At 48.2% G+C, this 14,234-nt stretch overlaps 1 protein-coding gene across 4 annotated transcripts in view; it reads left to right on the plus strand.

Moving 5' to 3' along the window:
- Window positions 1-14,234, plus strand: part of TTLL7 (tubulin tyrosine ligase like 7) — a 2,250,822-nt gene that overhangs the window by 1,798,218 nt on the left and 438,370 nt on the right. For all 4 annotated transcript variants that reach the window (XM_069641609.1, XM_069641612.1, XM_069641610.1 and 1 more), the window contains one exon: window positions 261-465. In XM_069641609.1, the coding sequence (XP_069497710.1) occupies window positions 261-465 (205 nt within the window). The remainder of the gene's footprint in view (window positions 1-260; window positions 466-14,234) is intronic.

A 14,234-nucleotide genomic window follows, 5' to 3' on the forward strand; every position in this document is an offset into this window, starting at 1 on the left:
TCTACCATAGCCAGTATTTCTTAATTCTTTAAGGTACACTTAATAGTTTCACTTGCAGCTTTGTATTTAAAATTGTCTGCTGAACGGCACCTGCAAATGATGTACAATACACACAATAAAACAACGTTATGCATACTTTTCAGTTTTGTAGTCGTACCAGAAATCATTATGAAAACTTCCTTCTTTCTAGTGATGATTGCTCGATTAATGTGCCTTTATCATAGAAGAATGACGCCATATTTTGTTTGTCTACCTTTCAGACGCTATCTTCCATGCCAGAAAGCACAACCACCTCAAAGAAACCCAGGGACTACAACAGCAGCAACAGCTCTTGCACCAGCAGCAGTAACAGCTGCAGTTCAGAGACCGAAGATGACATTGATAAGGAAGATCACAATGACAAAAAGGAGAAAAGAGTTTCATATGATATTGATGAACCAAAGTATAAATCTTTGGAGCGGTCTAGTATGTTCAATACTCATAACTCTTTTTCCAATCGGAACCTTTTCTGGACATACACAGTTTTTAAAAGTAATGCATGCCTAGACTATTACAATTAAATATTGGCTTTTTGGATCTTTGTTCATGGACTTGTGATCAATGGAATCCAAGTCTATATTTGCTATATTTGATCCAAGAAATAATATATGCAGTATGAATATTTCAGCCTGTGTCTGCGTCAATCCTTTTTATTTCACGTAAGGGTCAGAAATGAACATTTCTGATACTGAAACTGTTATTCCATTTTATGAAGGTAGACCTTTTAAAAGTGCGCAGGGCAGTTACTTTTGCAGTATTATTTTCATTAGGTAAGCAAGCGTGGACTCAGGTCATACCATCACTTCCAACTAGCCCTGCCCTTATGTAGAGAGAGGAATTAATGTGTTTCCTTTTCTGGAAGATGTATTTATTTATTGGCTATTTATATGGTGCTTATACAGCAAGGCAGTGTTTCCAAATGCCACAAGGCAATAGGGAGGGGAACAGGGGAGCAAATGAACATTGAAAAGTGAGAATGATTAAATAGAAACAAAAAGCGGTCCTACTAGGTCTTGTGATATTCAGAGCGTGCAAGTGCAGAGCAAATAAAATAAAGGGGGAGAGGGGAAGTGCCAGGGTGCCTGTTGGGGAGGGAACAGGTTAAGTGCATGGGCGGCAACATTGGTTTACCACCCAACAGGTAAGTGCAGGGCAGACGCAAACCACCGAACAGGTGGGTGTAGACCCAGAGGGCAGTGCTTTGGGGCAGAGGGTGCTGGTGGCAATTGGGCAAGGCCGAATCTATTGGACTCTTCAAGGACCAGTCCCCCAATCTCAGCGACATAGGGCATAGTTAGCACGGGAGGGGAGAGGGAAGGTCTTGAGTTGTTTACTGAACTTGAGGTGGTCGGTCCGGTTTAGGAGGGAGAGAGGGAGACTATTCCATAGGAGGGAGCCAGCTGAGGAGAGGGATATGCCCCCAGATCTCTTCTTGGAGAAGGGTTTGACCAGCAGAGAATCTGAACGAGAGGATTGAAGGGAACTGGAAGGAGAGTATTTAGTAAGAGAGAGCTGCAGGCAGAGTGGTCCCAGGCCCCCCAAAAGCCTTGTAGATTATGCAAAGGGTCTTGAATTTAATCCTTGTAGCAACCGGGAGCCAGTGGAGAGATTTTAGAGCTGAGAGATATAGTCACCGGGCTTGAAGCCACGGATAAGTGTTTCAGCCCTATTCTGGATTAGTTGAAGAGGACAGAGTGAATAAAGAGACAGGTCGTGGAAGAATCCGTTACAGTAATCTAGCTTGGAGAGGACCAGAGCTGTAGAGACATTGAGCTTCTGGGGAAAGGTGAGGAAAGGGAAAATGCCTCTAAGGAGGTACAATTGAAAGTGGGCCTTCTTGCAAGGACCAAGATGTGAGGAGTAAAGGAGAGAGGAGTCGAAGTTGACCCCAAGATTTCTGGCTTCAGTCGAAGGAGAGGGAGGTGAGCCCTTAGAGGGCGGCCAGAGTGCGGGAGGGAAATGGGAAGCAGGTGTCCTGATAGGAAGAATCTCTGTCTTACTGGCATTAAGACAGAAATCATTGGACCCCCACCAACACTGAATAGCAGACAGGCAGTCAGGGACGATAGAGGAGGAAGAAGACGAGTAAGAGGGGAGCTTGAAGAAGAGTTGTATGTCATCTGCGTAATACTGGAAATGGGGTGAGAAGGCAGAGATAAAATGTGCAAGAGGGGCAAGGTAGAGGTTGAAAAGCCAAGACGAGAGGATGGAGGCCTGGGAAACACCACATGTGGAGAGAGTGATGGGGAAGAAGTAGCCCAGGAGCTCCTGGGAAGGGTGATCAGTGAGGAAGGAGGTCAACCAAACCAGTGCTAAGTCTGAGATACAGAGGTTATCATAGAGCCAATTTGTGAGAATAGAATGTTTGTTCGTGTCAAAGGCGGAAGATAGGTCAAGGAGAATGAGGACTTCAGGAGAGAAGGTCATGGTTTGCGAGCAGTTCTTCACAGATGTTCAGGATAGCTGTTTCCATGTCTCTGGATGCTCGGAATCCAGATTGATGGTCATGTAAACAACCAGCGAGCTCATTGTGTTAGGTCAGTTGAAGGAAGCACAACTTCTCCAGGGGTTTCCCATGGAAGGGTGTAGTACAACAATTTATTGTGGTTACAAAAATGTAGGAGGTGTGTTTTAAGCAGACACTGTACTATCTCAGTATAAAGTAAGTGAGAAAGTGTTTTGCAAAACATCAAAATGTTCTTACAATTCTAAACATTTTCCCAAAGGTTGAATAAAATACTTGCCCACTTCCATTTGGTATGACAAAGAACCAAATAATAGTTATGGTCTTGTATATAGCAATCAAAAATCATGGCCACCAGATGGCTGTGTGGTGAACAGTGTGAAATGACGTATGGTGATTTAAGACCCCTTCCCCGTGGGCAGTTGCCTTCGGCCACACATAAAGCCATCACTGCATTATGGCAAATACACACCCTTTGAGGGTAACACTGGGAGTCCAGGGGCTATGCAGGCATAGCCTTTGAAGGCCTGAAATATCCTCTCAATTCCTTGTTGCTCTTGGATTGTATGTTAGTTTTCCTTTGTAGAGCACAATAACAACACAGCAAACACACAGTCTTACAGTGTTTCTTAAATTGAGATGTATACATTTCTAATTTATGTTTTGATATGCTTCTTTTTTGTATTTTAAGGTTTTAATCAAAACAGTAGATCAGTACAGGTCACATGATTTTACATACAGAAAAGAAAAAAAACACAAATATATCAAAGGTACAGTAGATTACTACATAAACATCAATAGGGCCATCTTGCACAGTATAGTTTTCAAAAGCTGTCCAAATTCCTCAGAATTTCCTCAATTCACCCTTGTAACTAAATACAGCTTTCTCCATATTAAAGGTCTTGCGTATATCATATCTCCAGTTCTCAATGGAGAGGTAAATTAGGGTCTTTCAAACACACAAAATCAACTTATGGGTCAGCATGTACTCCCTTCTACACCACACTCTCTGTGCATTCTAGCTACAATCCAGTGATTGCTCCTCCCCCACAATGAACTCCCCACTATTATCCAGGCTGACCTGCAGTGTCAACCCATCCCAGAACACATATGCTCTCTCACATCTCCACAGCATATGTCATAATGTTCTTCTGGCATAGTGGCATGCCCGATTAGTGGTGCTTCCCTTCCTGGGCATTTTCTTTGGGTCCAGTAGGCCTGGTGAAAATGCAGGGAGGCTTTCCTTGTACTCTAGCACCAGGATAACCAGTCTCCATGAGTCACATCCTCCCCCTGGTCCAGGATCAACGTCCTGTGATGAACCAGGAATGAGACGCACCCACTTCCTGATTCCCCGGACCTCCCGCCTCCCGTGCCCGCCCACCCCATCCCATTGGTCCATCCAGCCTTGCCGAGCGAGTGTAGTGACTCGCGTGCCTGCACCGGCTCCTTTCCTCCATCGGAGCCCGGTGAGTTGCGGCTGATTGGATTGTTAAGGCTCCTCCACCTGTCCTGGTGGCATCCTTGGTCCCCCTACCCCTGTAGTAGCCCGCTTTGTCTCCCCTCCCTCCCCGCACCCACTTCCTGATTCCCCGGACCTCCCACCTCCCGTGCCCGCCCACCCCCTCCCATTGGTCCATCCAGCCTTGCCGAGCGAGTGTAGTGACTCGCGTGCCTGCACCGGCTCCTTTCCTCCATCGGAGCCCGGTGAGTTGCGGCTGATTTGATTGTTAAGGCTCCTCCACCTGTCCTGGTGGCATCCTTGGTCCCCCTACCCCTGTAGTAGCCCGCTTTGTCTCCCCTCCCTCCCCGCACCCACTTCCTGATTCCCCGGACCTCCCGCCTCCCGTGCCCGCCCACCCCCTCCCATTGGTCCATCCAGCCTTGCCGAGCGAGTGTAGTGACTCGCGTGCCTGCACCGGCTCCTTTCCTCCATCGGAGCCCGGTGAGTTGCGGCTGATTTGATTGTTAAGGCTCCTCCACCTGTCCTGGTGGCATCCTTGGTCCCCCTACCCCTGTAGTAGCCCGCTTTGTCTCCCCTCCCTCCCCGCACCCACTTCCTGATTCCCCGGACCTCCCGCCTCCCGTGCCCGCCCACCCCCTCCCATTGGTCCATCCAGCCTTCCCGAGCGAGTGTAGTGACTCGCGTGCCTGCACCGGCTCCTTTCCTCCATCGGAGCCCGGTGAGTTGCGGCTGATTTGATTGTTAAGGCTCCTCCACCTGTCCTGGTGGCATCCTTGGTCCCCCTACCCCTGTAGTAGCCCGCTTTGTCTCCCCTCCCTCCCCGCACCCACTTCCTGATTCCCCGGACCTCCCGCCTCCCGTGCCCGCCCACCCCCTCCCATTGGTCCATCCAGCCTTGCCGAGCGAGTGTAGTGACTCGCGTGCCTGCACCGGCTCCTTTCCTCCATCGGAGCCCGGTGAGTTGCGGCTGATTTGATTGTTAAGGCTCCTCCACCTGTCCTGGTGGCATCCTTGGTCCCCCTACCCCTGTAGTAGCCCGCTTTGTCTCCCCTCCCTCCCTGCACCCACTTCCTGATTCCCCGGACCTCCCGCCTCCCGTGCCCGCCCACCCCCTCCCATTGGTCCATCCAGCCTTGCCGAGCGAGTGTAGTGACTCGCGTGCCTGCACCGGCTCCTTTCCTCCATCGGAGCCCGGTGAGCCCTCCCTCCCCGCAACCCTCTCCCTCCCAGACGATATCATTTCGGTGCCAGTCCCTCGTTCCGCCTACACCCACCCGTGATAGGCCCGACTACTTCCTCCTCTGACCTGATTGGTGCAGACGAGAAGCTCCCGTCTCATTGCCAGTCCTCCCAAGGCAGCCCTCTGCCTGGCAGCCCATCAGCTAAGGACCTGAAGCAAAGGACGGCTCCTACAGTGACGGCTCCACTTCGTATCTGCAGGTATCCGCAGGAGAAGCAAGAAGCCAACAAAAAGTATGTGTGGCAAGGACGGGGACAGAAGCAATTACTTCTTACCATACTACCCTACCACTTATATAACAAGGCACCAACAGTGAAAGTCGAATCTAGAATTGCACTCAAACTGCGCCCAATAACCCCTCTGAGAAGTTGCCTTTGAAGTTGCGCCCAATAGCCTCCCTGTGAAAAGTTAAATTAGAAGTGTTCCCAATTGCATTCAGAAACTGCCCCCAATAGCCTCTCTGAGAAAAACTGAATTTGATGAGTTCATGATTGCATTTTGAAGTTGCGCCCAATAGCCTCCCTGAGAGAAGTTGATTTAGAAGTGTTCCCAATTGCATTCAGAAACTGCCCCCAATAGCCTCTCTGAGAAAAACTGAATTTGATGAGTTCATGATTGCATTTTGAAGTTGCGCCCAATAGCCTCTATGAAAAAGTTGAATCTGATGTGTAAATGATTGCCTTTGAAGTTGCGCCCAATAGCCTCCCTGTGAAAAGTTAAATTAGAAGTGTTCCCAATTGCATTCAGAAACTGCCCCCAATAGCCTCTCTGAGAAAAACTGAATTTGATGAGTTCATGATTGCATTTTGAAGTTGCGCCCAATAGCCTCCCTGAGAGAAGTTGATTTAGAAGTGTTCCCAATTGCATTCAGAAACTGCCCCCAATAGCCTCTCTGAGAAAAACTGAATTTGATGAGTTCATGATTGCATTTTGAAGTTGCGCCCAATAGCCTCTATGAAAAAGTTGAATCTGATGTGTAAATGATTGCCTTTGAAGTTGCGCCCAATAGCCTCCCTGTGAAAAGTTAAATTAGAAGTGTTCCCAATTGCATTCAGAAACTGCCCCCAATAGCCTCTCTGAGAAAAACTGAATTTGATGAGTTCATGATTGCATTTTGAAGTTGCGCCCAATAGCCTCCCTGCGAGAAGTTGATTTAGAAGTGTTCCCAATTGCATTCAGAAACTGCCCCCAATAGCCTCTCTGAGAAAAACTGAATTTGATGAGTTCATGATTGCATTTGAAGTTGCGCCCAATAGCCTCCCTGAGAGAAGTTGATTTAGAAGTGTTCCCAATTGCATTCAGAAACTGCCCCCAATAGCCTCTCTGAGAAAAACTGAATTTGATGTGTGCATGATTGCATTTTTGAAGCTGCGCCCAATAGCCTCTCTGAAAAAGTTGAATCTGATGTGTAAATGACTGCCTTTGAAGTTGCGCCCAATAGCCTCCCTGAGAGAAGTTGATTTAGAAGTGTTCCCAATCGCTTTCAGAAACGGCGCCCAATAGCCTCTCTGAGAAAAGTTGAATCTGATGTGTAAATGATTGCCTTTGAAGTTGCGCCCAATAGCCTCCCTGAGAGAAGTTGATTTAGAAGTGTTCCCAATCGCTTTCAGAAACGGCGCCCAATAGCCTCTCTGAGAAAAGTTGAATCTGATGTGTAAATGATTGCTTTTGAAGTCGCGCCCAATAGCCTCCCCGAGAAAAGTTGAATCTGATGTGTAAATGCTTGCATTTAGAAGTTGCGCCCAATAGCCTCTCTGAGAATTGCTGAATTTATAAGCGTACACGATTGCATTTAGAAGCTACGCCCAATAGCCTCTCTAAGAAAGTTGAATTGCACCTGCACCTAAACATTTTTTCCCAATTTCATTTGAAGCTGCACCCAATTAATGAATTAGAATTAGAAGTGTCCCAAACTGCATCTATAAACTGCGCCCATTAGCCTCTACGATAAGTGGAAATTAGAAGTGTACTCGACTGCACTTTGAAGTTGCGCCCAATAGCCTCTCTGAAAAAGTTGAATTTGAAGTGATCCCAATTACATCCAGAAGCAGCCCCCAACAGCTCTCAAAGAAAAGTTGCATTTGAAGTATTCCCAATTGTATCCAGAAAGCACCAAATAAGTCATCGACCAGGTGAACCCAAAGTCTAAAAAGCGGTAATCATCAACCCTTGAACTACAATCAGAAACCCTCCTAAATCAACCCAAAGCCCACACCGATCATGAGTGCAGTCACTCCCCCCACTCCTGTCAGAAACGACTCCCGTGGACCACTTCCATTCTCCGATCCCCCTTCACTCCCGCCTCCCCCTTCCCTTATCAACCCACCCCCGGCCGCAATCCTAGCCGCCACCCTCTCCAAACACCAAGCCAGGGGTGCACGATGGCGAGAAACCCACCCTAAGACCACGCATCCCCTGAACCCCACCGCCGACCTGCCAACAGTGCCCACTGTGCCCACTCCCGCCCTCCTTACTATCATATCTAGCACACCCGACCCTCCAATCGCCCAACCCCCTCCCTGCCCCCATACCCCTGCCACTTTCACCGGCCGACCGCACCATTTCCTATCCCTAAAAACTGCACGCCTTGCACTAGCAAGAACCGAAGCCGCTTCCCTCTCCCCCTCTGACCCCCCTACCCTCGCTCACACGCCAGTTGCAGCAAAGAAACTAAAGAGGAAACGTTCCTGGTCCCCCTCAACCTCTCAGCTCTCCTCGCCTCCCCTATCTCGACCCTGCACCTCTCTCCCACACTCTCCTCCTTCCCCCATGGCCTCTCCTTTCCTGAAACCCCTCTCACTCGTTTTCACCTCGACTGCAACTGAAACTCCCAACCACCCACTCCCCTTCCTCAAATCCCCCTCCCCGAACCCGATCAACCTATCACAAGCAACCACCCAACCACGCCCGAAGCCTAAATACCTCTCTGCTCGCCCACTTTTCCCTAGCATCACCAACCTTAACCCCCTCCCTTCAGCCTCTCCGCCCCCCCCCACCCGAACACCAAACCCAACCCTGCCCGCAGATGTAAACTGCATCCTTTTTAACGCGCGATCTGTAGCTAAAAACAGACACTGCATCTTCGACCTCCTCACCTCTGTCAAACCGGACCTAGTTTTCATCACTGAAACCTGGTTCTCTGATGATTTCGGCCCAATCGCTAATGAAGCCTTTCCACCTGAATATTGTCTCATCCCACTGAACCGTCCGTCCAGAGGAGGGGGGATAGCATTCGTCTTCAAATCTCACTTCCATGCCACAATCATGGACAACCAAACCTCCATTCCATCCTGTGAATCGCTCCTCGTTAAACTATCCCTCTCCCCGTCGCTCTCACACAGCTTCCTAATAATCAACAGGCCTCCTGGCTACGATAGACATTTCGCAAACAACCTTTGTGACTCCATCGCCTCCCTCCAAATCAATCACCCCAACCTCACCCTCCTTGGAGATTTCAACATATGGCTCGACAACCCCACCAACCCTATGACCCACGCCCTGGTTGACGGTCTAGATGCAATTAACCTCCAACCCCACATAAACGGCCCGACTCACTTTAAAGGACACACTCTCGATGCCATCTTTAGCTCCAATACCCTGATTCACCTAAAGCCCCCCACCCCTATCATCTGGTCCGATCATTTTATTCTCTCGTTCACCATCCACTCTCCCAGCCCCCTCCCCATACGCACATCTGAGCCTCCGAACCTACGCAAGTGCTGGAAAAAACTAAAAATCACCCCAGACCTAGCCGAAGCACTCCTCCTGTCTCGACCACCTACCTACCATCCCCGCAACCATCTAACGCCGGAAGCCTTTGACTCATGGCTCAATGCATCTCTGACACGACTCACTCCCCTATGCAAACCATCAACCCGCCTTGGCCCTTTTCCCAGATGGTTCACTCCTGAGTTAAAAACCACTAAACGACATTACAAATACCTTGAACGCAACTGGCGGAATGAGAAAACACAAGAGAGCAAGACCACCTTGGCCCGACAACTGTATCAGTACAAGGCCGAAATCCGGAAAGCAAAAAAAGCCCACTACAACACCCGAATCCTAAACTCCAAAAACCCAAGCAAAGAACTCCACAAAATCATCTCCGAATTCACCAATCCAGCCTGTAACACAACCATCCCGACCCCGTCACAATCACTGTGTGATTCACTCTCCCTCCATTTTTACACCACGGCTATTGAAAGGACTAAAACTCTAAACACCAAACTGTCCCTCCTACAACCAATTGACACTCCGCCGCCTGCACCGGCCAGACCCTCACCTGCAACCTCAACGCAACCAACGCTCGAATCCTTTAGTCCATTATCACCAGAGCAATTTCTCAAACTTCTATCTGCCGGCAAACCATCTGGATCACCCCTAGACCCCTGCCCGGCGAAAACTCTTAAAGGAATTTTTGCCTCCACCTGCGCAGGGGAGCACGCAAGATCTATCATAAACAACTCCCTTTCCTCCGGTATATTTCCTGAGGGATACAAAATAGTATACGTCAAACCTCTAATAAAAAAATCTTCGCTCGACCCTCTCGAGGTCAAAAACTACCGCCCAATCTCAAACACCAGGTTCCTTGCCAAACTCATTGACCGAACCGTCTACTCCCAACTAAATGCCTTTGTCGAAGCCAATAACCTCCTAGACCCTGCTCAATCAGGTTTCAGATCACGTCACGGAACCGAAACCACCCTAGCGTCGATCTGGGACGACCTCAAAATGACAGCAGACGCCGCAGGATGCGCAGCACTAATCCTCCTTGACCTATCCGCTGCCTTTCACACGATCAATCACTCAATCCTCCTAGACCGCCTCCACTCCCTAGGAATCCGTGGAACCGCTCTTAAATGGATAGCCTCTTTCCTCAAAGACAGGCACCAAATAACTACACTCCCCGGCTTTACCTCCCAAGCTCGACCTGTCGACACCGGAGTCCCCCAAGGAGCATGTCTATCTGCCCTGCTTTTCAATCTCTACCTGATCACCCTCCCGCCAATCATTCGCTCACACAACATCATATGTTACAACTACGCTGACGACACCCAACTAATCTTAAAATTCCTGAACTCGAAACCCAACTCCCGACCCGACCTAGCAACCTGCCTTCTTAACATTGACTTCTGGATGACCCAAAACCACCTCCTGCTAAACCCAGCCAAAACAGAAATCATGGTGTGCGGCAACTCCGATCTTCTTCCGCACCCGCTTCCCTGGCCACCCGCCATGGGCAACGCACCGACACCCTCTAACACAGTGAAAAATCTTGGATGTACCCTAGACTCCGGCCTAACACTCTCGCGCCAAGTCAACAATGTCTCAAAGTCCTGCCACTACCACCTTAAAACCCTCAGGCGCATCTTTCCATACCTCTCATTTCCAAACAGAGTCTCTGCCGTCCAATCAATCGTTATATCCAGACTGGACTACGGAAACCCCCTATACCTCGGAATCCATGCTTACCAGCTGAATAAACTCCAAAGAGCGCAAAACGCAGCGGCCAAAATGCTACTTGCGCTAGGTCCAAGAGACCACGTATCCCCAGCCCTCAAGACACTGCACTGGCTTCCAGTAGCCCGTAGGGTGGCTTTCAAAACCTTATGCCTCACCCATAGAGCACTACATAAAACTGGACCTCTATATCTTCAAGAAAAACTAATACCATATCTTCCCTCTCACACCCTAAGATCAAGCTCAGCCGGCCTCCTAACAATTCCTAAGACAAACTCAATCAGGATAGGCGGAACATCATTCTCAGCCCAAGCTCCAACCCTGTGGAACTCGCTCCCTCCCCACATCCGCCTAACTGAAGACCTAACGTCCTTCCGCAAACTACTGAAAACCTGGCTCTTCCCCTAAAACCAACCGGCTTCCAAACTAGCACCACCTCTCCGACCTAGCAATAAACGACTAAAGTAGATCAAATTCAGGAATTACGAATAAATCAATGAGAAACCGATAAAATGCACATAGCAGTATATAAAAGCTAACCTCAAATATCTTTGCACTATGTTAAGATCTGTCTTCCAAATGTGTGTTTGAATCGAAAGGGCTTGGGGCAATAGACTCTGCGTGTTTGTGCACTCTTTCAAAAATCTGGCCCCTAACTTCTGGAATTTAAATACGTAATTGCCAATAACCTCTCTGGAAAATTGAATTTAGAAATGTCCCCAGTAGACGCTGTGCGAAAATTGCATTTAGAAGTGTACCCATTAACCTCTGCAAGAGTTACACTTAGAAGTGTGCCCAGTAGCATCGCTGATGAATTGAGTTTAGAAATGCTCCCAATAGCCTCTGCATGGAAAATTGTACTTAAAGGTTCGCCTAATAGCCTCTCTGTGGAAAATAGAACTTAGAAGTTCGCCCAGTACCCTATCTGGGAAAGTTGCATTTGAAGTTTGCACACTGAAAGAGCATATAACCATTCATACCACACCCCACGCTTACTCTCTCCTTTACATCACCACTCAACTAGAACACAGGGATACTATGACACCATTCGGTATAACTGTTCTCATACGAACATCCGCCGCTTACTCCACATCATTCTATGTAAACACTGCTGGTCTCACACCCTCAGCCAGGCGTTTTCCCCAGGCCTAACGCAGCCACATCCGTCCCGGATTAATCCGGCCGGAACGAACACATTCTCCTGATCTCTCAACCACCACACCTACCGATAAGAACCAGCTATTACACGTGTACCGCACGAGCTGCACACATATCCGGTGCACACACGCACCTTTTGACTCTCCCTTCTCTCTCTACTGATCTGAACTTCGGTTCCCAAGGGCGTTCAACCTACCAGCGCCTTCAGACCATACCAATGGTATATAAGGCGCTATATAAGTGCAAAATAACAATAACAATATAGACTGTTATTCAAATAATAAGAGGGTTGGAAAATGCCTTGCTGTCCCTGCTCTAAGTGGTATTTCCCTACCTCAACAAAAACTAAGGGTCTGTCCAATGTTAAGATGTCCAAAGCAAAATGTCCTGTGTCCGAAATCCTATTCTGGCACTCACATTCTAGAATGAACTCGAAGTTGCTAAGGGTAATGTCTTTGGCTTGAAAAGTGCACAAATGTCCAAGGCTATCATTTAAATGGTGTTTTCCAGGGAATGTCTTCCTTCCCCAGGTTTCTGTCCAGCAAAACAAAAGTTCCAAAATACAACCAAATTTTTGTAACTTAAGAAGATGATTTCCTCTTCCTTTTATTTGCAATTCACTTCACAGACTTAGCTCCGCCTAGTCTTTTCTCCTGCCAGGACTTTCGTATACAGTTCATTCAATTCACAATCCCAAGGGCATGGGTCATCCATAAGAATTGCTTCACACAATTGACTTTTCCTGGTATACTCCCCTGTCGGGACTTTCTTGCACAGATCATTCAATTTACAATCCCACTGGTATGGGTTTTCCTCAGGATTCCTTTCACACAATTTACTTTGTCTTGTATACTCCCCTGCAAGGACTTTCTTACACAGTTCACTTAATCCACAATGCCAAGGGTATGGGTTTGCCTCAGGATTAATTTCACATAATTGACTTTGCCTGGTATACCCCCCTGCCAGGACTTTCTTACACAGTTTACTTAATCCACAATCCCAAGGGTATGGGTTTTCCTCAGGATTCTTTTCACACAATTGGCTGTGCCTGGTATTCTCCTCTATCAGGACTTCCTACAAAAGGTTCACAAGTTTCTTAATTTCGAGTGTGAGTCTTAAACTCATATTAAACTGCAGGCTTCAGCCTTTTCCATCCGTTTGATATCCTGTTAGTCAGCAACCCTTTCTTAATTACATCTATTAGGCTTTCCACCCTCTCCCATGGTGCGTAGCAGTTGCTGTGTAGCGCCCCGGCATCCCACCTTCCCCAGCTGGGCTCACCGGTTATGTACGGCTTCTTCGGCGTCCTTTGCAAGCTTCTGTAGCTACTAAAATACTCTGGTAGGTCGGAAGAGCATCCCATCCTTTCTCCGCTCTTCGCCAGGCTTCCGCGGTCTGGTGGCAATGGTCTGCTGTCACTGCCCGTGCGGTGCAAGGACTCTAGTTCTCCCGTTTCACCTTCTTGGTGGGACCGGCAGACATTCCACGTTGCGCAGTGCTCAGTCTGCTCCTCTCTCCTCTACGGACCTCGCATACAGCTGGGCTCTTGCCAAGCTGTTTCTCATTCCAACGGGAGGCGCCTTCTCCTGTCAGTTTCTCTGGCTACATTAGCTGTTGGGGATTTAAAGCTCTCACCACAGACCAAAGTGCCACTCCTTCCAACAACTAGAGCGCTCAGTGGGCTTCCGTGCTCTAGTAATCTTCCTAACTCCATTCCTCCTCCTCATCCTAGTGTCTTTAAAGGACTTGTACACATGAAATTGATATTTAGTCTTTGTCATTACAAGATATTGTGGATGCCATCAGAAAGTCTTGTGGAATGTTGGGGTGGGGGTTACCACAATATGCCATTAAGGCATGAGGAATGGATGGAATGTCCCTAAAGGGGGCAGATGGATACCATGGCTCATCTGATGATGCCAATCTCCCCCCATTAGTGTTGCGTCCCTTATGTGGTCCTGCCTCAAATAGCCGCCGCCAGGATCAAGTAGCGACAGACGTCTCCTGGCCACATGAGGATATGATATGATAGGTTATTTATAACACGCTTAATACCCAGAGGTTTCTTAAGCGCGGCCCCGGGGATCGAACCTGTGTTACTCCATGTCGTCTTGCTTCCAAGGCGAGCACGTTGCCCCTGAGCTATCCTCCCAAGGCTACCTCTGGGAAAGACGTTATGACACAATCAGATTCATCACAGTCCTGTTGGCATCTATATCCACCGTTATAGTCCTGTATATAATTATATTATAATTGTTATAATTATCATTGTTTTTTCATAACACGCCTAATACCGAAGAGGTTTTGAAGAGCAGACCCAGGATTCGAACAAGTGTTGCTCTGCGTCGTCTTGCTTCCAAGACGAGCCGTTGCCATTGAGCTATACTACCCGTGATCATGGATGTGTT

This window comes from Ambystoma mexicanum, chromosome 1q, assembly GCF_040938575.1.
Source record: "Ambystoma mexicanum isolate Mex_15411 chromosome 1q, UKY_AmexF1_1, whole genome shotgun sequence".
NCBI lineage: Eukaryota > Metazoa > Chordata > Amphibia > Caudata > Ambystomatidae > Ambystoma > Ambystoma mexicanum.